The sequence below is a fragment of the Protomyctophum parallelum genome (genome assembly GCF_964188405.1).
Source record: "Protomyctophum parallelum genome assembly, chromosome: 3".
NCBI classification, from domain to species: domain Eukaryota; kingdom Metazoa; phylum Chordata; class Actinopteri; order Myctophiformes; family Myctophidae; genus Protomyctophum; species Protomyctophum parallelum.
Window position 1 is genome coordinate 16,836,107 of NC_139698.1, and position 23,979 is coordinate 16,860,085.

General features: G+C 43.6%; 1 protein-coding gene across 1 annotated transcript; it reads left to right on the top strand.

The window, feature by feature from the left end:
- Positions 1–5,523: 5,523 nt before the first annotated feature.
- On the top strand, positions 5,524–18,892 carry LOC310856821 (protein C1orf43 homolog). The gene is made up of 8 exons (XM_083762313.1): positions 5,524–5,681; positions 8,081–8,172; positions 10,901–11,002; positions 11,574–11,682; positions 12,036–12,089; positions 13,134–13,303; positions 15,798–15,856; positions 17,571–18,892. The coding sequence occupies exons 2-8, from the start codon at positions 8,110–8,112 to the stop codon at positions 17,818–17,820; spliced, it is 807 nt and encodes a 268-aa protein (XP_083618439.1). The 5' UTR covers positions 5,524–5,681; positions 8,081–8,109; the 3' UTR covers positions 17,821–18,892.
- The last annotated feature ends 5,087 nt before the right edge of the window (positions 18,893–23,979 follow it).

A 23,979-nucleotide genomic window follows, 5' to 3' on the forward strand; every position in this document is an offset into this window, starting at 1 on the left:
CCCCCCTCCACCTCACTCGAGACCTCCCAATAGCTCTGCTAGTGCTCGGCCTGGAGTGCTCCCACACCCTAGCACCCCAGCCCAAGTGTTCCCCCCTCCTCTAAGCAGGAACACTTCCCCACCAGCCTTACTCCCAACGCCTTCCATCCCACCCCTTCTCACCATCCCTATAACCAGGCGGCCTACCATCCCACCCCACCTCATAACCCCCACAGACCAGCGACCCGTCATCCCTAGTGCCCCCCGCCCAACACCCAGACCCATTTGCTCTCTGTCCCTGGGGAGACGTCCAGAGGCCTTTGCTCTGGCGCCCCCCCAGCCACAGAGAGTAAAACCCCATAGGACCAGCTCCCGGTTGCCCCCCACAATCCCCCTGTCCCCTGTCCCGGAGGACGCAATACTGCCTGCCTCCTCTGCACCCCTAACGGGGTTTGGGAGGTGGAGGTTGCGGGCAGCTCACCCTATCCCCTTCCTTCTGCCTCCTCGACACCCAAGACTACCCACACGACCACTGGAACCTCCCCCCGTTTCCAACCCAGAGAGTGTTCGACCTGTGAGGAGTCCACAGCCCCAAGTCCACTCCAACCCACCTCACTAGTCCTTCCCACCACACCCACCACTCCCCAGCATCATTCAATGAGTTAAACTCCATTTCCCTTTCCCCCACAGGAGGTGCCGGTGTGAAGCACGGGATCGGTAGCCTAAGATCCCGGGTAATGATGAGTAGGCCTCTATACGGGAACAACCATTGGGTTTTATACAGTCTTGCTTCATGTACAGATTTCCAGTGTGCGACAGACAGGAAACTGTGGTCTCAGCGGCTCAACGTGCTCCAGCCGTTTTACACTAATCTCTGATGCACACACGTCGTACATTCTGCAGACTAACTTCTGCATGCTTGCATGTTTGCCGACTACCCTTTTTCACTGATACAAACGAAATAAAAACTAAGCCATGAAGACCAAAACTGTGACCAAATATAATTGTAATTTTCTCCAAAAAGATTAAAGGCTAAAATGGTAGAGGGCACTATAGTGGAGAAGACGTCTAGGACTAGATCTAAAACAAGTCATGTTATGCTTGGTTTGCGATGCGTACATAGTCGATGTACAGTACAAGCACATGCATTGTGAGCTCGGCTATTATTTTGTTGTGAAATCGACACACAGCTATAAATTACACTCTTTGCGATGGAATGACAACACCAAACATATATATTTTTTGCCAGCTAAAACGAGACTGTCTAAAACTAAAACATTTCAGATGACTAAAATATGACTATAGGCTAAAACTAAATCAAACTAAATCAAACACTTGCAAGCATGCGGTATAAATTCGGCTTACTCCCAAAGGGGAATACTTAGACAATAGTTACAAAATCCTAATCATTACACAATAATAATTTCTTATAACAGCTGCCGCTCTATAAAAAGATCAGACCCGTCTGAAGTGAGTGGTGCTGTGCTGTGCTGTGCTGTGCTGTGCTGTGCTGTGCTGTACTGTACTGTACTGTACTGTACAAGCCCTCCTCCCTGGCCTGTGTGTGTCTGTGTCTGTGTGTTAGGCTGTGCAACAGTGACACTTGGTGGTGAACAAACGCTATAACGCTATTTTCTCAGGTCACCCCTGTCAATAACTTTTACATCCACGGCATGTGGCTCGTGACACTTTGTGAGCTTGTAGATCTGCTACTTTTGATGAAGAGCCTTGGTGTAGGCTGAAAAATAACTCACTAAGTATACAGTTTAACTCTGTTTACTACAGAGAGGGTCTAAAATGATACATTATAGTATTATTGGTATAAATTTCAAGTATTCATGTTATCATAGTATTCTGAGGCACCCCGGCCTGGACTTGCACCCACTATGAGAAGCCCTGTTCTAGAGGTAACAAAACACATAACGTAATATGCTATACTGGGGCACCAGTGGCTCGGGGCAGGGGTAGAGTTGCCGGCTGGGAAGGTTCCCAGTTCGAACCCGGGCTCCCCCAGAGTTAGTGTCGACGTGTCCTTGAGCAAGACACTGAACCCCTAATTGCTCCCGAGTCGCCGCATGTGCTGGTTGGTGCCTCGCATGGTTTACTCCGCCATTGGTGTATGAATGTGTGTGTGTGTGTGTGTGTGTGTGTGTGTGTGTGTGTGTGTGTGTGTGTGTGTGTGTGAATGGGTGAACGTAATGCACAATCTATATATAGCGCCTTGGATAAAGGCGCTATATAAATGCAGCATTTATACTACTAATAATCGTAATAATCATACTGTACGGTAATAGTTTGTTAATATAGCACACCAACAAAAGACAGTGAGCTTCACATATAAACTGAAGAAGAAAATCGACCAATTGGGTTCCGCAGCAGTAAAATTCAACATGTGACAACATGAATGCAGAATGAATACATGATGACAGGGGGTGCATACTTAGTTTAGACTAGTCATTGGTTAGACATAAAGTTGTTGAGGGGTGCGTTAAAACGACCGGATTAAGGTTGGTGAGAGGTATGTTAAAACGACCAGATTAAGGTTGGTGAGGGGTGCGTTAAGACGACCGGATTAAGGTTGGTGAGGGGTGCGTTAAAACGACCGGATTAAGGTTGGTGAGGGGTGCGTTAAAACGACCGGATTAAGGTTGGCGAGGGGTGCATTAAAATGACCGGATTACGGTTGGTGAGGGGTGCGTTAAAACAACCGGATTAAGGTTGGTGAGGGGTGCGTTAAAACGACCAGATTAAGGTTCGTGAGGGGTGCGTTAAAACGACCGGATTAAGGTTGGTGAGGGGTGCGTTAAAACAACCGGATTAAGGTTGGTGAGGGGTGCGTTAAGAGGGTTGGGAGAGGGTTAAGGTTATAGCTTTAAGTGCGCTGCCCCGTGGGAGGTTAGGGTTAGGTTTGAGATAGGTTGTAGGACTACAACCTATCTAACCAATGACTACTCTAAACTAAGTAGCCTACTGTCCATGAAGTACAATCATGGTCGAAAACAAAGAGTCCTTATTCTCACCTTCATTCAATGATCCAGTGGTCCTGCAGTGTGTATGAATCCATTCCACACAGTACAGCAGACAGACTGAGTCTGGCAGTCAGACAGTCAGTCAGTGACTGCGTGGGGGCTCATATAAAGAGCTCCTCAGTGTTCAACACTTCCACGCATGCACGCACGCTCGCATGCACGCACACACAAAGAATGACATGACTGTGTGTCCTCTACAGGAAGTAGACATCTCTCTCTCTCTCTCTCTCTCTCTCTCTCTCTCTCTGTGTCTGTCTGTCTGTCTGTCTGTCTGACACACGCACGCACACACGCACGCGCGCGCGCTCGCACGCACGCACGCACGCACGCAGACAGACAGACAGACAGACAGACAGACAGACAGACAGACAGACAGACAGACAGACAGACAGACAGACAGACAGACAGACAGACACAGGCACAGGCAGACAGAGGGGGACAGACAGATATGGGCCAGGTGGTCCGTGGCTCAAATGGATCTGAAAGGCTATAATAAATGTCATCAAATTGTGGTCCGTGGCTCAGATGCTGAATAAATAATGGGAAAAAATAATGGGAAGAAATGGTTGAAAACCACTGCTCTAAACAACAAAACAAGATTATCTGGCAGGGAAAAATCGTGCTGCTGCAAAGTTTAAAGATGTAAAGACTCCATGGTCTAAATTAATTTCGATCCTATGCCACCAAAATGTGGAACGCCCTACCAACAGTCATTAAGACATGCAAATCCCTTGACTCCTTCAAAACCGCTCTCAAAGGGCACCTACGGACGGCTGCAATTTGAAACTGACCCCGTAAAAACTGAATCCACCACCCACCCCTTAATTCCCCCTCACTGTATATGTTTTCTTTTCCCTTTTGACCTCCTTTATGATGATGATTTCCAGTTTTTTGGCTAAATAGAAGTGTATATTTGTACGTCTCTAAATGTTATGATGAATTGAACAAGGTGGACCCTCTTATAAACAAGTGTAGTGCTTTATTGGGTCATCCACTCACAGTTAACAGTTTTTTGTATTGAGTCATGCTTGAAATTTGATTGATTTATTGATTAACAGTTTGCAGAATTACGGTACATTTCAAGTACAACTCAATACAAAAACTGTTAACTGTGGACGACACCATAAAGCATTACACTTACACCATTTTCAATTCATCAAAACATTTAGAGATGTATACAAATATACACAACTATAATAGTCAAAACAGGAAATCATCATAGAGGAGGTAAAAAGGGAAAATAAGCGGGATTCAGATTTTACGGGGGCCAGTTTCGAATTGCAGCCGTAGGCCTACGTAGGTATGTGCCCTTTGAGAGTAGTTTTGAAGGAGTCAATTGATTTGCATGTCTTAATGACTGTTGGTAGGGCGTTCCATATTTTGGTGGCATAGGAGCGAAATTAATTTAGTCCCTTGTTTGTGCCGGATATGGGTTGCATATGTTGTACTGTAATTCTGCAAACTGTTAATAAATACATCAATCAATCAAACAAACAATTGCGGTGCCGCATGGCCTTCACAATTTAATGTATAATTATTTTAAAGTCAATAGTGTACCTCAGAGGTTTTCAACTGGTGGTCCGTGGACCACTGGTGGTCCGTGAAGGTATTGCATGTGGTCCCTGGCCATGCATTTAGTATGTTTTTTATCGACCACTAGTTGGGAAATAAACTAGTTCATTAAGTGACCTGGTGATGTATGATGACATCAATGTCAGTTACTGGGAAGTCGGATGTCAAGAACTTCCACAGAAAGGGAGTTTGAATTTCAAGGGAAAGTGAACCGGATTGACTGGTTGAGTCTATTAGGAACTCAAATGTGCCCATATAATCATGCAATCGCATGTGTCTGCCATCTATGAGTTTAATATGGAAGGTTAAGAGAACAGAGTAAGGGCAACCATGGGAAAGGAATAGCTCCGAACGACTAGCATATGCTAGTTAAATTATACTGACTGTTATAGCCTAAGGGCTTGATTTAATTCACCTCAAATGAACAAATTTGATATTATTTTTTATATCCCCTCACCCAACTCAACAGTGGTCCCCAGGTTGATTCTTAGTTAGGGTGGTGGTCCCCAGGTTGATTATTAGTCAGCGTGGTGGTCCCTGGTTCATAATCAGTTGAAAACCCCTGAAGAACCGCCATTCACTGTTTGAACAGCAGATGGCGACACGGTACACAAAACACACGACGTAACGTCAACGATCCTCTTGCGACATCACGTGATGATTATCCAGGAAGTCAACAAATAATTCCAGGCTTGAGATCACACCGACATCGGTGACCTATTATAATCCGTGACCCTAGAGAATAATGTAAAGGAATTAAATGTCTTTACCTCACACAACAGTCCAGAAAGGACAACAATTAAGCAGATGCCATTCTTCAACCAAGTGGAGTATTTGACTGGCAAGTTACACGGTGTGCAAAAGCCATCAATATGTGGCGTCGCACAATTCAATAGGTTTACGGTTTGGGTGTAACACAGCGACAGAAAAGTTTCTTGTTTGTTTCCACGGTCGCAGCACTTTGGGAGTTTAATACATGCTTTTATGTTTTAAAAAAACTAAAACGTGTCAGTTATGTGAGTGCGTGAGTTAGGTTATGTCATAAAATAATACGTCATGTCATGAGAGTTAAGTGAGTTATGAGTTTATCATAATTCATAGTAGGGGAGACGGGGGTAATGTGAGACACTTTTTACATTTGCTCCCCTGTAGGCGAGCTAAAATGATATATCAGTCAAATTTACATATTTCCCATTCATTTGGGATGTTTCCTAAAAATGGAAATGATTAGAATGAATCCAAGACAAAGGGCAGTGAAAATATGATTGTTTTTAAAAAAGTGGTCAGGTGTCTCACTTTACCCCAGGGCTGGGGTAAAGTGAGACAGACCAGCAAAATCAATGGGGTAAAGTGAACCACTTATTCTTTTCACTTTAAAACTACCATAAAAACACTTGTTTTAACAGTTAGAACACTGACAGCTAGCTTGACAACCACACATTCCAAAACTAATGTCAGACTAGTAACAGAATCATGGGAATTGGTCATTAACCACATTTTCTTTCTAAACACTTTAAAGTAAGTCTGAACAGAATCAAAGACAACATTCTGTAATTCAAAATGTTTTAATTAACATTCAAATGATTAGAACACAACACACACGCACACAATTCACATCTCTACAAAAAGCAACACTTGCTAAAAGAGATAAACGTTTCTCTCGGTCGAAGTTTCCCCCCATTTAACCCATTAAGACCGGGAATGTATCTGTGTCACTTTAGCATAGTAGACAGCAATTGGGTTCGGAACACTTGACCCTTAGAGCAGGCTAGTAGGGGCTCAGCACCATCAGAACCAGCTAGAACAGCTACAGCTACAACTAGGCCTACTCTACATTCCAGCCCTGAAGGTTACAGTTTGTAAATACATCAACGATGTGATTATAATCATAAATCATCATAAATGGATGAAGCCTTGGCCTGGAAGAGAGGTTATCAGGTGGTCTCCAAACGTCTTAGAGTGTTTTAACCCTCAACAACTACACTCTCCAGTTGGCGGGTCAGCAGTGATTTGGCCAAGTCACTGCCCCTCTCCTCCATGCCCACAGCTATAGACAAATCTGTGGAGGGGCGCCCCGGGCACAGCCATCACCGAGGTGAAACCAGCTATAGCATTGGCCACACCCGGCCAACAGGGAACGCAGTGACCTGCTGGCCAGGTGCAGTAAACCAGTGCTGACCACACCCCAGCGACCAGCTCGCCCAGGGAACCCCCCGAAGATCTGCCCACTGTCCTTGCTGTCATGCCTGAACCAACAGGAGGCTCCCTCGGCCTTGTGTGTTCTTGGGGGACTGCAGGCACTGAGGTCTCTAGGACTATGGTTTGCCTCATGCCTAGGGTTCTCCTACATCTCACCAGACTGTTTGTATGTGCGGTGTGCATGTGTCCATCCTTGTCCAGTGTCCACACTTAGCCTTACTCTGGTGTATTTGAGTCAAAGAAGCCTTCTCTGAGTCGGTGTCACTGGCATTGTTGTTGTCGTTGAATCTGTTCTATCGAGTCTCCCTTCCTCCCCTCCTCTCGGAAGACTCTGGGGGTATTGCTTATTTGTACGTTCTGTAGCTTGCGAGTGCTGCGACAGGGGCTGCTGGCCCCTGTTACCCCGCCAGTCTTTCCTGGAGGTCAGCTGTCTCTCCAGCGTCACTGACCTTCCTCGGTTGCCATCCAGACTTTCCTGGAAGTCACTGGTTTCTAAAGATGAGGATTTGCTCTCTCTGTGTGGTTCCTCCACGCTGTTTAGGTTGTGGCAGCTTCTTCGCCACATCACATTTCAGAACATGTGCCACATCGTTTTCCTTTATAGCAAATGTGGGTCTCTCCCATGCTTTCGTGTTTCCCAGGATTCTTCTGAAAATTTGTGCAATTGTGCATATATTTCTGGTGTATTATCTTCTTTTCTGCCTTGCTCTCAGCGGCTGCCTTCTCCATCTCTACAAGGGCGGTTCCACCCCAGGTTGTCTTTCTGGTGTATCTTGGCATTTTCTACAATGTTTATGACATAGAAAATAAAACATATGCAATGTAATATTAGATTAAAATATGTTTAAGACTGAACTTAACTTGTGCCTCATGGTGGGGTAATGTGAGACAGTGTCTCGCTTTACCCCAGAGCATTTGTCTCACTTTACCCCACACCCACATTTTGGTAAACAGGACCTCTTTTAGCAATTCAGGCTAATCTTCAGCTAGCAGCAATCTCATGGATGTATATGATGGTAGTTCATCAACGTGTATGATTTAAGTTTTTCTACCTGAATTAATTTGCTTTGACACAACAGCTGATTATGTTGACGACAAGAAAATTTACTTTTACATGCAAAAAACATATTTTTGTGAAAAAAACATGCTTACCACAGCACAATAAGGTCCTCTCCTCCATGGCAGGTAGGAAATGGGAGGGGCTTCAACATATAATGGTCACATGACACAAATGTCTTGTGGTCATGTGATATAGGGGGTGTCTCACATTACCCAGTGTCTCACATTACCCCCGTCTCCCCTACAGTATTTATATATTTTTTACTTCACGATGAGGTCTGACGCTCCTCTGTCCAGTGTGAATGTGGTGCTGGTGATGGCATATGGCAGTCTGGTGAGTTACATTGTATTATTTAATTTTTATTAGAGTGTGTGTGTGTGTGTGTGTGTGTGTGTGTGTGTGTGTGTGTGTGTGTGTGTGTGTGTGTGTGTGTGTGTGTGTGTGTGTGTGTGTGTGTGTGTGTGTGTGTGAGTGTGTGTGTTTGTCTGTAATCATTGTAAGAGTGTGTGTTCAGTAACAGTGTTAAATAGCTCTATATTGGGACAGTGTTCAGTAACAGTGTTAAATAGCTCTACAATACATTGTGATAGTAATTAATCATTGCTATAAAATATAACGGTGTTTAACAGCTTATATTGTGATAGTAATTGATTGATTGATTGAACATTTTATTTCACAGTATGCAGAATGGGCACATTTCAAATGTAAGCACAAGTCAATAAAAAAACTGCTACTTTGTGGACGATCCATGATGAAGCATATTACACTTATTTACAACAGCTGGGTCCACCATTTTCAATTCATTTTTCATTCATTCAGAACATTTAGAGACGTACAAATATAATATACACTTCTATAAAAAAACAGGAAATCATCATCATAAAGAAAGTAAAAAAAGGGAAAAACATGTACAGTGTGGGGGGAAAGGGGTCTTGAAGGGATAGTTCACAATGTTTTAACTTAAGTGCTCTTTCTTTGAGAGCGGTTGTGAAGGAGCCAAGGGATTTGCATGTCTTAATGGCTGCCTGTTGGTAAGGCATTCCACATTTTAGTGGCATAGGAGCGAAATTAATTTAATCCCTTGTTTGAGCCGAATCTGGGTTGTACGTGGTTTGTTGAACACCCTCTGGTGTTGTGAGTGTGGACTTCGTTGACATTAAGGAAGTATTTAGACAGGCATACATGGGTATCTTACTATACTGGCATATTGAATCTTGTGGACCAGGCCCATTGCAAGATGCTGTAGTCTGTCGTCAACCCGAAGCCATTCCTGCCTGTCAATGTGGGCAGGGGTGAGGTGGTTTCGGGGAGTGAGGCCAGCCAAGTAGTAGCCTGATCAGTTTATTTTGGGGATGTCTGGAGCCTTGTTTTCAGGGCCTTTCATGTGCCGTGGTACCAAGAGCTTGTAGGTCTGCTATTTTTGAAAAATCGTGAAAATATGGCGCAAATTTGGAATATATATTCTTTCAGAGCGAACGTTTTCAACTCAAATCTTTGCTTCTGGGAGGTCCCTGGAAAAACATGTTCAGATGGGGGTCCACGGCCAAATACAGATATAAATGTAGAGCACCACTCATATAGAAACATTAGTATTTCAGAAAACTGTCATGATTTAGAAGGGTTAAAGCACTAAGATCATAAAAAAAAGACACAGTGGCAACTATGCACAAAAACAAATTTAACCCACTTGTTTTATTCTGTTTCTGAATGCACTTGCCTTGTCGGGCAACCTGAAAGCCATCTACTTGCCCCGGACGTTTTTATTTACTTGCCATGGGCAGTTGAGTCGGACAACTGTTAGGACCGATTCATACTCCTATTTTAGACCTGAATAAAAGTCGGTTCGGCGCTGTAGAGCCTACAATGTGACGTCATTTGAGGTTCGGGGGGGCGGGTACCGTCCTAAAGTCGGCTCTTCGGTGCTACTGAAAATGTCTGACGAGGCGAAATCATTTCGGCACTACAGCGCCGAAACAGCGGTAAAATAGGAGTATGAATCGGCCCTTAGTGTCAACCCCTGGACTGTCTTTGTTGTTCCAATGGATCCAATGTCTCTCAGACCATAACAAAGAAGGGAAACAAGCAAGGGATGAATGCAAAAATGTAACGTTTATTAAATAGAATGATTAATTTTAAAGTAGAACAAACACGTTTCCAACAAAAACTTGGCAGAGAAACTAAACTGCCACCTCAAACTGAATAAAAAAAACAATATGCTCTGGTGTGGAAGAGAAAGAAGCACTGGCAAGGTGGCTCTTTTATAGTGATTGGAGGCACTGGCCAGCTGCCTCCAATCCTTGATTGCCACCACTCTCCAACCAGGTCCCATCACACTGAAAGACAGATTAGCACCATGGGCGGAGCTTGAGGGGGTTCAGGGGGTGCACTGCACCCCCTGGCAAAAAAAAGAAAAATGTTTTTTTTTTTTTTTTTTTTTTTTTTTAACTTAACTTCTGACTGTAGTTTGTAATCATCTCTCTTATCATGATATGATGACTCGCTATATGGCTGTAGTGCATGTGTGTATGTGTGTGAGCTGCTGTACTACCTAAATAACTCATTTTTAGGGGTTAGGGCATTGTAAAAACTCTAAAATAATAAAAAATAAAAATAATAAAAATCGCGCGCACCCCCAGGCGTCAAGTTCAAGCTCCGCCTATGATTAGCACACACATAAACCCTGCCCTGGGGCCGTCACAAGTTATTATTCAGTCACAAGCTCTTCCTAATACCTTTCATTGGTGTAGTATTTATAAAACCCTAACGTAACCCACACAAAGGACTGATTAGCCTTTGGGCCAGTGGGTCCCTTAACTATAAACTGTGTTTTGGGATGCAAAATGCACCCTATTTTATTATCTGCTACATACATGCGTCTACTCGCACGTCGCAAATGTGTGGTTGCAAGGAGTTGCATGGCGACCCATTGGTTTGGGCTTTACACAGCCTATAAAAATTCAATTAACATGTATTATTATTCTTATTATTATTGTGCATTCCAGTGTAGTAAATACATACAGTAAACATTGTGTTCCTGTTCTCTCGTGGTCTCTCGCTGTAGGTGTTTGTGTTGCTGTTCATCTTCGTCAAACGTCAGATCATGAGGTTTGCCGTCAAGTCTCGCAGAGGACCTCACGTTCCCCTCGGGCACAACGGACCCAAGGTAAACAAATAATAATGACCCTACTGTACGTACTGTCCCATAAATAATAGTCTCGTGTTAACCAGACTGTTGCCTCCGCGATTTCCAAAACGCTTCATCACACAGTCTGGGCCGACGGAAGAGCTGTCATGAGTTGAACTATAAAGCGGAAGTTGAGCCTAGTCCTCGCCACTTCCGTTTCGTAGTCGCGCACATTTATCTTAATATGAATAGAAAACATCTAAGCATATTATAGCTTGTTGCTTAGCAGAAAATAATATACAAAAATAAGCTCTAAAGATATTTTAAAATATATTTTCGTGAACGGAAATGGCAGCTTACGTTACTCAGCTCATGGGGGATGTAGTTCCAGACTATATAGCATTTGGAGATTGTGGAATAGTTGTCTGGCTACGCAAGACATAAATAATGACCCTATGTTCCACTACTGTGTGTGTGTGTGTGTGTGTGTGTGTGTGTGTGTGTGTGTGTGTGTGTGTGTGTGTGTGTGTGTGTGTGTGTGTGTGTGTGTGTGTGTGTGTGTGTGTGTGTGTGTGTGTGTGTGTGTGTGTGTGTGTGTGTGATATCACAGGAGCTCAGGCAGGAGATCGACTCCAAACTCACCAAGGTCCAGAGGATCAAGTTTGAGCCCCGTCTGCTGTCTCCTGATGATGACAGACTGACATCTGGACCACACACTGGTACGGGCACACTCGGACAGACACACGCGCACGTGCGCGCTCACACACTCGGAGACACACAAACTTGGTTGGTATCTTGGTTTGAACGATTCCGGTCCGTTAAATATTCCCTCTTAACGGTACGATTGCTTAATGGACGGGAAGCCCTTTTTGGGTTGTTGTTGCTATGAACAGTATATAGCAACATGTATTGTAATACAATAGCAGATCTACAAGCTGTGTGTGTGTGTGTGTGTGTGTGTGTGTGTGTGTGTGTGTGTGTGTGTGTGTGTGTGTGTGTGTGTGTGTGTGTGTGTGTGTGTGTGTGTGTGTGTGTGTGTGTGTGTGTGTGTGTGTGTGTGTGTGTGTTTCAGGTTGCTATGACTACCTATACAGGATGAGGGCGCTAGATGCCATTAGAGACACTGGTAAGCACGACTTCCTTCATGTTTCACATCCACTGCTTGTTAAGCATTATGTTATACTTTAGCTGTTGAAAAATAGCAGATCTACAAGCTCATAGCGCGGCACTGAGTGCCGCACTACGAGCTTGTAGGTCTGCTATTTTTTAAGAATCGTGAGAATGCGGCACAAATCATTGAAATCCCGGTATATATTATTTCAGAGAGCATGTTTTAACTCAAATCTTTGCTTCTGGGGGGTCCATGGAACAAAATATTTTCAGATTGGGGTCGGCGGCCAAATTCATGTAATTCTTGGGGGTCCTTGACATGAAAAACCTTGAGAACCACTGACAAAGAAACATAGGTTTTTCAGAAAACTATCAGGATTTAGAATATATAAATATATATAAATGGGTTGAAATACTTCCTTATGGCTTCTCAACGTGAGGTCCAGTTAAATGACTGATGTGGGGAACCAAATGGACCCCTTACCGTTACCGCTCTGTAACACTGAGAGTGTACAAATGGAACCAAATGGACTCCTTACCGCTCTGTAACACTGAGAGTGTAACACATGGAACCAAATGGACCCTTACAGGTCTGTAACTCTGAGAGTGTACAAATGGAACCAAATGGACCCCTTACCGCTCTGTAACACTTAGAGTGTAACACATGGAACCAAATGGACCCTTACAGGTCTGTAACACTGAGAGTGTACAAATGGACCCTTACAGGTCTGTAACTCTGAGAGTGTACAAATAGAACCAAGTGGACCCTTACAGTTCTGTAACTCTGAAAGCGTACACATGGAACCAAATGGACCCTTACAGGTCTGTAACTAATAGGGAGGACAGTTAACGGGGAGGAAGTTTAAACGTGTGCCCAATGAGACTGATGTCCAAACGTGTGCGTAGAGTTGATAACACAAACAGTCGATACCCGTTCGCCTCTTGAGACCATGCCCTGCAGTGAACGTCATCAAAATGACTAGTACTAAAACAACAGTACATCATATTTATTTCACGACATAATTATGGTTAGTTTCTTTGTTTTTGTTTTTTTCTCCAGATCTACCGTTCCGGGAGCTGGGAGGCGCGCCCAGCGCTCTGACAGGGAAGAGGTTCCGCACGTGGCTCCTGGAGCTGAGGAGCTCCCGGCCTAGTGTGATCCAGGATGCCTCGGGCTCCCTGATCGACACGCTGCTGAGAGGCTACGACAGCGCCCGCCACGGCACCGAGGTACTGTACACACTGATAGACACGCTGCTGAGAGGCTACGACAGCACACTGAGGTACTGTATATACACTGATAGACAAGCTGCTGAGAGGCTACGACAGCACACCGAGGTACTGTACGCACTGATAGACACGCTGCTGTGAGGCTACGACAGCACACTGAGGTACTGTATATACACTGATAGACACGCTGCTGAGAGGCTACGACAGCACACTGAGGTACTGTATATACACTGATAGACACGCTGCTGAGAGGCTACGACAGCACACCGAGGTACTGTACGCACTGATAGACACGCTGCTGAGAGGCTACGACAGCACACTGAGGTACTGTATGCACTGATAGACACGCTGCTGAGATGCTACGACAGCACACTGAGGTACTGTACACACTGATAAGACACGCTGCCGAGGGGCTACGACAGCACACCGAGGTACTGTACACACTGATAGACACGCTGCTGAGATGCTACGACAGCACACTGAGGTACTGTACACACTGATAAGACACGCTGCCGAGGGGCTACGACAGCACACCGAGGTACTGTACACACTGATAGACACGCTGCTGAGATGCTACGACAGCACACTGAGGTACTGTACACACTGATAGACACGCTGCTGAGGGGCTACGACAGCACACTGAGGTACTGTATACACTGATAGACACGCTGCTGAGAGGCTACGACAGCACACTGAGGTACTGTACACACTGATAGACACGCTGCTGAGAGGCTACGACAGCACACTGAGGTACTGTACACACTGATACACGCTGCTGAGAGGCTACGACAGCACACCGAGGTACTGTACACACTGATAGACACGCTGCTGAGAGGCTACGACAGCACACTGAGGTACTGTACACACTGATACACGCTGCCGAGAGGCTACGACAGCACACTGAGGTACTGTATACACTGATACACGCTGCTGAGAGGCTACGACAGCACACTGAGGTACTGTATACACTGATAGACACGCTGCTGAGGGGCTACGACAGCACACTGAGGTACTGTATACACTGATAGACACGCTGCCGAGGGGCTATGACACAGTGTTGTTTTCGTCGACTAAAACCAAGACGAAAAATGTTCGTCGACTACCTCTTTTCACTGACAAAAACGAAATAAGAACTAAGCCATGATGACTAAAACTAAGTTAAATTAAATATACTGACAAATAAAAACTAGACTTAAATGTTCGGAAAGGGACTAGTGGACAAGATATCCAGTCATTTTACACGTGGTTGCATGCTGAAAATAGGAGATCTACAAGCTCACAACGCGTCGCAGCGCGATGCGTTGTGAGCGTTGTGAGGTTGTGCGTTGTGCGTTGTGAGGTACGAGTGTGTGATGCGATGTTTAATTTAGACTAAAACTATACGACGAAAAAAAAATTCACTGACAAACTCAATGCTAACGAAGCTATGATGACTAAGTGTGTGTGTGTGTGTGTGTGTGTGTGTGTGTCCATGCGTGAGTGGATTAGAAATATATCTCCAACCATCAATGTTTCTTTTGTTTGTTTTTTAATGAATGCCCTACTTCACCGTATAACATTGTCGAGTCAAGATAACGAAAATAGCCGATCTACAAGAATTGAAATTTAAACTTTATGTTCTTCCGTAAGTTAATGCCCTATTTTATACAATTTACAAGTTAGGCATTTAGCAGATGCTCTTAATCCAGAGCGATTTACAGTAAGCAAGAACAAAAAGCATGGCAAATGGCAATACATCATATGCAAACAAAAAGTAGTTATCATGACATGAATCATACGTAAGCTAAGAACGTAACAGTGGAATATCTATATAATGAAACTATGCATACTGTATATACTTTATATATTGTTTAGTACTAGTTTTTTTATTTTATTTTATTTTATTGTGTAGGCCTCAAGATCAGGTAGATTATAGTTATAGTCACCAATGTACACAGTTTTTAAATGTACAAATATCTATTTCCAAAAAAATAATAGGTAGTTAAACAACTAGTCGGCTAGTAAACTAGGCAACTAGTCAACTAGTAAAAATGACTGGAAGTGAATGCCCCAGGTCAGACCCATTCGGTTCTCAGAGTGGGTTTCCGGGGACCCCAGGAAAATTGCTAGACATGACGCTAGTACAGTATGTCGCAGAGACTTACCGTACTTACCCCTAGCAGGGGAGGCACTGGGTCCCATTTTTGGGGTCTTTGGTATGACCCGACCTTCCAATCTCAGGCTGGACACTATAACCTCTATAGCTATTTATCTGCATTTAGGTGTTTTCTTTCTTGTTAAATGTGAACGCAAATAAACGTGTGCGTGCGTGCGTGCGTGCGTGCGTGTGTGTGTGTGTGTGTGTGTGTGTGTGTGTGTGTGTGTGTGTGTGTGTGTGTGTGTGTGTGTGTGTGTGTGTGTGTGTGTGTGTGTGTGTGTGTGTGTGTGTGTGTGTGTGTGTGTGTGTGTGTGTGTGTGTGTGTGTGTGCGCGTGCGCGTGTGCGTGTGTCTTTAGGTTTTTGGTGAAGCAGAGTTTGTGAAGTACCAGGAAGCTCTCACTGAGCTAGCCTCTGTGTGAGTCATTCATGTTGTATTCACCTGCATTTAGTCACATTGTACAGTGGTTCACAAGATAATAATAATAATACAGAACATTAAAACCATAAATGAAAATAACAATGAATTGTTAATTTGCCTATGACTTCTTAGAGAGGCATTATTGTTACGTAGCTGCATTTGCTTTTACCCATTTAGACCTGAGGACGATTCTACAAAATGTCTTCTAAATCCACAACAGTTTTATGAAAAGATCCATGTTTCTATGTCGGTGGTTCTCAAACGTTTTCATGTCAAGGACCCCCAAGAATATATCTATTTGGCCGCCGACCCCCCATCTGAAAATGTGTTGTTCCAGGGACATAATTTGAGTTAAAAACGTTCGCTCTGAAAGGATATATAATTATTCAAAGATTTGCACCACATTTTCACGATTTCTCAAAAAATAGCAGACCTACAAGCTTGTAGCTGTAGATCTGGTATTTCTCAATAGCTAAAGTATAACATAGTGCTTAAAACACCAAAAGGGGTCCCCCCCCCCCCCCCCCCCCAAATGGGTTAAATAAATACATTTTTATTTATTTTATTGATTTACAAAGCACCTTTTGAGTTAAATGTTTGTTCTTAGTATATTTTCAGCGTCCGGGCCGGGTGTGTTCCCCAGATAAATATTGTGGAAAATTGCTGATCTACAAGCTCACAACGCTGAACGCGTTGTGAGCTTGTAGATCTATATTTTCAAAAATGTTGCCTCTGTCTTAGGCAATATTTGACATAGTAATCATCTCATTCATTTTTAAGGATCCTTAAATTGTCAGTTTATTAATGTGCAGATATCCTGTATATACACTTAAACTGTCTTTGTTTACTGTTGAGTAAGAAAACAATGTTGCAGATTATTAAACTAATCCTCTGGGGATCCCGCCAAAATCAAGTTTGTCAAGTTTGTCAATTTTATTCATGCAGCACATTTAAAAACGACAGCAGTCGACTTAAAGTGCTTTCCAAAAAAACTGATCTATCTACAGTGCAGAAATATAAGCCTATATAACGCAATAATAAACAAGCAATAAAAGCAAAATACTCCACAAAAACAGCAAAACAATTACAACAAACAATAAAAAAAATAGCAGACCTACAAGCTCGTAGCGCGGCACTCAGCTTGTAGGTCTGCTATTTTTGAAAAATCGTGAAAATGTGGCGCAAAATTTTTATATATTTTTATTTCATAACGAACATTTTTAACTCAAATCTTTGCCTCATGGGGCGGGGGGGGGGGCGTCCCTGAAACAACATATTTTCAGATGGGGGGTCGGCGACCAAATACATATCATTTCTGGGGGTTCTTGACATGAAAAGGGTTGAGAACCACTGACATAGAAACATGGGGTTTTCCTGAAAACTGTCAGGATTTAGAAGACATTTGTAGAATCGAACTTAGGTCTAAATGGGTTGAACGCCAGACGAAAATCACACGTGTGAATTACTGAGTGGTGCAACTCCCCTCTCCCCCTGCCTCTCTCTCTCTCTCTCTCTCTCTCTCTCTCTCTCTGTAATTAGCAGGCAACAGTGCAACACTATCTCTCTCTCTGTTTCTGGCACAACAGCGCCACTTTTGCCCCTACATAGTCCCATTGCTGTTCCTTGGAGTGGTTTCACCACTCAAAAACCATTGCCCTATATGCTAGCCACACGCTATCGTATCTTACGCCACCTGTGTCGTCCTCCATAGGGTTAAATCTCAGAGCAGTCTGTCCGCAGTGGACCAGCATCACCAGTCTGCTGCCAAAGACCTGTCCGTCATCGAGGCAGAGGTCCCGCCCTTCCCCTCCTCGTGCTCCTCCCCCTCCTACGCCGCCCACCAATCGGGTGCCGCCGCCGCCTCCTCCGCGCAGCAGCGCGCCAATAAGAGGCCCAAACACTTCCTGGAACTGAAGAACTTCAAAGAGAAAAAGTACGACACTCTGGAGAGCACCTTCTGAAAGACACGCAGCTCAAACAGAAATACTCAACTTGCTCAAAACTTGACGGATTTACAAACTGGTTCGTTTATTACAAACGGCCTGTGCTAGATTATTATTATATTTTTTTATGTGCGCGCTCTTCTTTTTGTTACATAGTCAGTTAGGCTCTCATGTGAAGAACAGTGCGTGCTGTTAATCCTACTAATAGTATTACTCCATTAAGACCAGAATCTACAAATGACTTCTAAATCATGACAGTTTGCTGAATAAACTATTTATCTATGTCAGTGGTTCTCAGGTCAAGGACCCCCAAAAATTATAATTGGACATGTGGATTTTTTTTTGGGGGGGGGTATAAATTAAGATCTAAATGCTTATGAAGTTTAATAATGTAATGATGTGTACTTAGTGTGTAGTGTTAATTTGACAGAGCATAAGCAGAGATAATGCAACCGCACCAGACAATCACAGTTTACTAAACAAATCGACTGGCATGGTTGGGCTGTATTTGTACTGTAGGGATTCAAACCGTTTTTATTGATTTTATCGATTTAAAGGAACTAATCGATAATCAACAAAATAAAATTAAAAAAAATCCTTCTCCATAATAGGTTAGCTTAGCAGTTAGCTTAGCAGATCCACAAGCATGTAGATTTATGATGCGAATCAGGCATTATGACGCCATCAAGGCCTGCCAAAATGTGCGTTTAGTCGGGCCAAATGAAATGCAGCTGTTTATGTGCAGTTCACCTGCTCTGTTTACCTTTTGCTGCTAAACAAAACGGGTTTTCTATTTTTATTAATTTTTACACACCAGCAGATTAACTGGTCTGGAAATAATCTATTTTCACGAAGAATATACAGTATAATATGAGAGGACGTGCCATTTTGCCTCATGGAACATCAACGTGTTCCTCCAACACTTCATGTATTTCCAATGCGCTAAATGACGTCAGGCTAATGGCGTGAGACAGACGTCAAGGCAGCGACATCACGCTCCAAATGAATCCGCCCCGCGAACTTGGTTTGGTGGATTAGACCAGGGGTTCTCAACCTTTTTGGCTGGGGACTCCCGGAAATGCTTTGGCCATGTCTCGTGCCCCCGCCCCGCCCCCCATCCCCACCGCCAATACAAACTGACTGTAAAAAATAACCTTATAACAGAGAAAATATATCATAATTGAATACTGAAACCAGATATAATCATTAAATAAGGAAAGTGTATGCAAGTACTATGTAAACTCTTCATTTCCATATTCCAGCCATTCAGTTGAAAAAATAATTTGGTGACCCCCCCCCCCCCCCCCCCCCCTGGATTAGTACAACATGACCATTGCTGTCATGGCAAAAGCTACCTGATCATGGCAAAACTTAACTTAAATAATAATCACTATTATGGGTCCATAAAACATTTATTCAGCTCTTTTGAATGCATTAATTGCATACACTATTCTGTGATATATTTCCGGCCTATTCGAGCCGAAACGGAATAGGCCAAAAAGGCATTTTTAGCCATTTTCGGACGAATATTTTCTGCAGCCGAATATTCGGTGTATCACTATGATGTTGTCTTAATAGCAATAAAGAACTTTAGGTGGATTAAGTGAGTTCAGTGGGTGGACGGATTAATTAGGAGCATGTACAAATGGTCACGCCCCTAGTTTTCATGTAGTTTCCATTTAGTTTTCGTCAGTGAAAAAAGGTAGTCGACGAACACTTTTCGTCTTACTTTTAGTCGTCGAAAACAACACTGGTCAAACTTTGCGAAGTTCGCTTCACCGACTCAGCCCCGTTCGAGTTGCGAATCATGTTTACGCTCAAAGTGGCTACTGGCCAATCACAGCATGTTCTTACTTTAAATGTTTTTTTGGCTTTCGCCTTTATTTTATATTTTTTATGGAGGGACAGACAGTAGGCTGACAGGAAATGGGGAGAGAGAGAGAGAGATGGGACGAGGTGACTTGCATTAGAGGCCGTCGGGATCGGGAGTTGAACCGGCGGCACACTGCCAGACTGGATTACCTGGATTAGGTGCCTGGACCGCTGAGCCACGGCCCAGGTCTGCTTGTCCTTACTCAAACGCAGAAGAATATTCAATGCTGGCGTAGACTAGAGGACCATAGACTGTTACAACACAGCGCTTTAGTTGTACATAATGTTATTGTCGTGGCTGTTGGGCGGAAACCTTCTATAGTTGTTCCCTTTCCTAGGTTCAATATCTATAAAAATAGAGCGTCGCAGTCCCGCCCCCTACCAGGGCCCAGGAAATGATTCCCCGTTAATTTTCCTCATAGACATTTCAAAAAGTATTTACAGTATTTAAAGACCTTTTGAGCCTCGTACAAAGCCAACTCGAGTTGTGACAAATCATGTGACAACAAACGCAATTTTTCGGGCCAAACAAATAATTAGAAAGAATAAAGGCTCATACATAGTCTGGATTTTCGGTGGTTAGGTGACCACCGAACTACAACATGACGTCACGAGCCGTGGTGAAGAGCAAACCACCGCCACCGCTCCAGCCCTTCTCTCTGTTTTTACTCACCACCGCTCAACGTTATTTCAGCGGTGGTCACCTCACCTCCGAAAACGGCAGGTTACAACACTTTTTTGTTTTTTTCCTTCCTTGTAATTATTTGTTCGGTCCAAAATGTTGTGTTTGTTGTCACAACTCGAGTTGGCTTTGTACGACGCTTAAAAGGTCTTTAAATAAATACTTTTTGAAAAGCCTATGGAGACAATGAACGGGGATTCACTTCTGGGTCTCACGTCATCATGAAAGGGGGCGGGACTGCGACGCTCTATAGCAAACATTAGCGGAACTGCAAGCTCACAGCGTGGCGCGGTGCGTTGCGTTGTGAGCTTCCTTGTAGATGTGTTATTTTCACAGATACACTCCTTTTCTAAAATCTAGGGCATTCATTTGCAAAAAACATTAAAAGTATTAAAAGCTGAAACGTGCATGGCAATACAAGGTTTCTGCCCTTTAGAACACGACGTCATACAGCACTGTTTATCTGTAAAGATATATATATATATATTTTTTTTGTAACCTGTTCATTCGCTGGCATTTTATAGCAGCTATTTGACCTGAAGCCATAATGGATAATCCTTTCTAATTATCCGAGTGTTCTTGTACTTAACATGTCAGCTGTCTACGATGGAATAGTTTAACCACTTTAAGCACTATATATAAAAAAAAAAAATAGTGTAAACTAGCCGACAAGCTTGCCTAATGGCATTTACCATTTGGTAATATATACAATATTGTTTAATATGACTGTTTTTCATGTAAAAAAAGAAGAAAAGAAAAAACCCTTACATTTAAAATGCACAAACATGAGTTGTTTAATGTTGTTTACAAAATGTTCCTGTCTTAACTGGACTGTTTGAGCTGGGAGTGATTATAGAGAGATTATTAAAATTAATGTTCACCAGTAGGCCTGTTAATGTCTCATGAATACAATGTGATGCACAATGTATTGTACAGACAGTATATTAATGTTGTATTGTATATTCAGTGCCTAATGTGTGCCTAATTAGTGTTCTAATTAAAACTATGACACACATGGAACATGTGAGTCCAACTTAAGAGTTGCATTATTATTATTATTATTATTAGACATTGGTAGTAGTAGTAGTAGTAATAATAATAATATTAAAACATCCTATGGAACTCCGTCTGTCCCACCATAATAATGGAATAATTCAAATTGCAGCTGCTAAAGTGGCGTTTATTGCCATTATGTGCTGCCTGCAAAGTAACTGCCAGAGCTGTCAAATCATTGCAATGGAGTAAAAAGTACCATATTATTTGACTTTTGAGATTTACTAAAGCACAATTCTTGAGTAAATCTACTTTCTACCACTGTACCACTGACCTATTATGAAACGGTAAATGAACAGATCCTACCATTATTCTCTTCACAGTTGAATGGTTCTGATTGAAGCAGTTCATAACCACACATATCCAGTAGGGGGCTCTCTCTCCCCAGTAATGACAGGAGGAGCAGATTTCTCACTCACAAATCATTCTGACACAGATGTTTTGGTTAATTTGTCAAGTTTGACTTTGATTAAAAAAATATATACTTATACTAGATACTATACACAGGAAAATTAAGTCATATTTTGATAAGCTGTATCAAAATGTAGACTGCTGCACAGTGGAGCTGTTTTTGCTATTTTTACAAACATTAACTTTTAACACATTGCAGATACAACAGTATAACAGCTATGTGTGTGCCAGTGGTTCTCAAAATGGGGACCTTGGTGTTCCTGGGAGTCCCCGGCAAAATCAGGAACGGTTTACAATTACATTTTACCAGACATTCTTTATCCAGAGTGACTTACTGTAGGTCAGTGGTTCCCACACTTTTTCATGTCAAGGACCTGAAAAGATATGCCAGGGACCCCCATAAGAGAACATTTCTCTCTGCTCTAGTGGTGATTCTCAACCATTTTCATTTCAAGGACCCCCAGTTTGATATACCTTAGGCTACAGACCCCCATTTAATGGCATTTCTAATCTCTGGGACCCCCAATTTATATTGTAAAAACAATGTTAATTTAACTCTGAGAGTGTACAAATGTGTACACTCTCAGAGTTACAGACCCATAAATGGCCCAATTGGTTCCTAATTATCATTTAACTGGGGACCCCTGGAACTGCCTCAAGTACCCCTGGGGGTCCCCGCACCCCACTTTGGGAACCACTGACCTAGGTAAACACATAGGCCTATAGTTAAATCATTAATCTAGCATAAGTCTAAACAATATAATATTAAAAATAATAATCTGTGCACCTAGCATCTGTCTGTTCTCTAAAATACTTTTAAAACTTTGCATAAGCCTGCAACTGCAAGCCAAGGTCGTCGAGGCTATAGGTCAAGTGCTACGAGTGAAGGTGGAGTCTGAAGAGGCGAGTCTTTAGATTGCCGTTTGGGAGCCAGAAGTTTAGCATAACAAACAAATATGTTTTCAACAGGTCACATATATTATGCAGCATGTAGTCACGTTAAAAATGTTTCATTCATAATTTTAACGTCTACTCAGGCATTTGTGCATGAGCACCCCAGCCCAGACACTTTTTAAGTTGCTTGATTCAGTCATTCCTTACTATCCTGATTCCTGTACCAGTAAGACGCCCAAGGGCGTGTACACATCCGCCTGGGTGACATCAGACTGCTGGGCGAGTGCTGGCGCTTTGGCATGGGGGGGGTCAGATCAACATATATACACCTGGGTGACACCAGATTGCGAGTACAAGTCCTAGGAGGGTACAAACTCCAATTCCGTTGTCGGCCACCGCCCTACAGGGGCATGCGAGAGACTACTGTGTCCGATCCTGCGAAGCGGGTGATTCTCCGACTGGAGATCACCGCGCTCATCGCCAAGAGAGCGATCAGGAAGTTAGAGCCTTCAGAACGGCTCGATGGGTTCTACTCCAGGTACTTCATCATTCCAAAGAAGGACGGGGGCTACCGTCCCATTCTGGATCTGCGCAGCCTCAACTGCCGCCTGAAGTACCTGATGTTCAAGATGCTGTCCCCAGCCCGGGTGTTGCAGGCCATGTCCGAGGGACTGTGGTTCACCACCCTGGATTTGAAGGACGCGTATTTCCAAGTGCCCATCCATCCAAGCCACTGGAAATACCTCCGGTTCGCCTTCGAAGGAGAGTCCTACGAATATCAGGTACTTCCCTTCGGGCTTTCTCTTGCACCTTCACAAAATGCATGGACGCGGTTCTGGAGCCCCTCTCCTCCATGGGCATTCGGGTGTTGAATTATCTCGACGACTGGCTCCTCTGTGCTCCGTCCATGGAGCACGCAGCCAGGGACACCAGCCTCCTGTTAAAACACATCCAGGAGCTAGGGTTGGTCCTGAACGAGCAGAAGAGCCGTTTGTCCCCTTCACAAGACGTGGTCTTCGTGGGGATGGCTATAAACTCGTCTCTCATGAGGGCGAGTCTGCCCGCCAAGAGAGTCGAGACGATTCTGTCCTTTCTCCACCGGTTCCGCCTGGGACGGACAGTGTCCGTCGGGGACTGCCAACGCCTGCTGGGCCTGCTAACAGCGGCCTCGTCGCTGGTCCCCTTAGGTCTCCTTCATCTCAGACCGCTGCAGCGTTGGTTTAATGCCCACAAGCTGCATCGGCGGCGACACAGACATCGTCGTC

Bases quoted from the DNA above. Each gene is read 5' to 3' on its own strand.
- LOC310856821 (XM_083762313.1), top strand. From the start codon at position 8,110: ATGAGGTCTGACGCTCCTCTGTCCAGTGTGAATGTGGTGCTGGTGATG. The intron at 8,173-10,900 runs GTGAGTTACATT...CTCTCGCTGTAG, and splicing joins TGATGGCATATGGCAGTCTG to GTGTTTGTGTTGCTGTTCAT. The intron at 12,090-13,133 runs GTAAGCACGACT...TTTTTTCTCCAG, and splicing joins AGATGCCATTAGAGACACTG to ATCTACCGTTCCGGGAGCTG.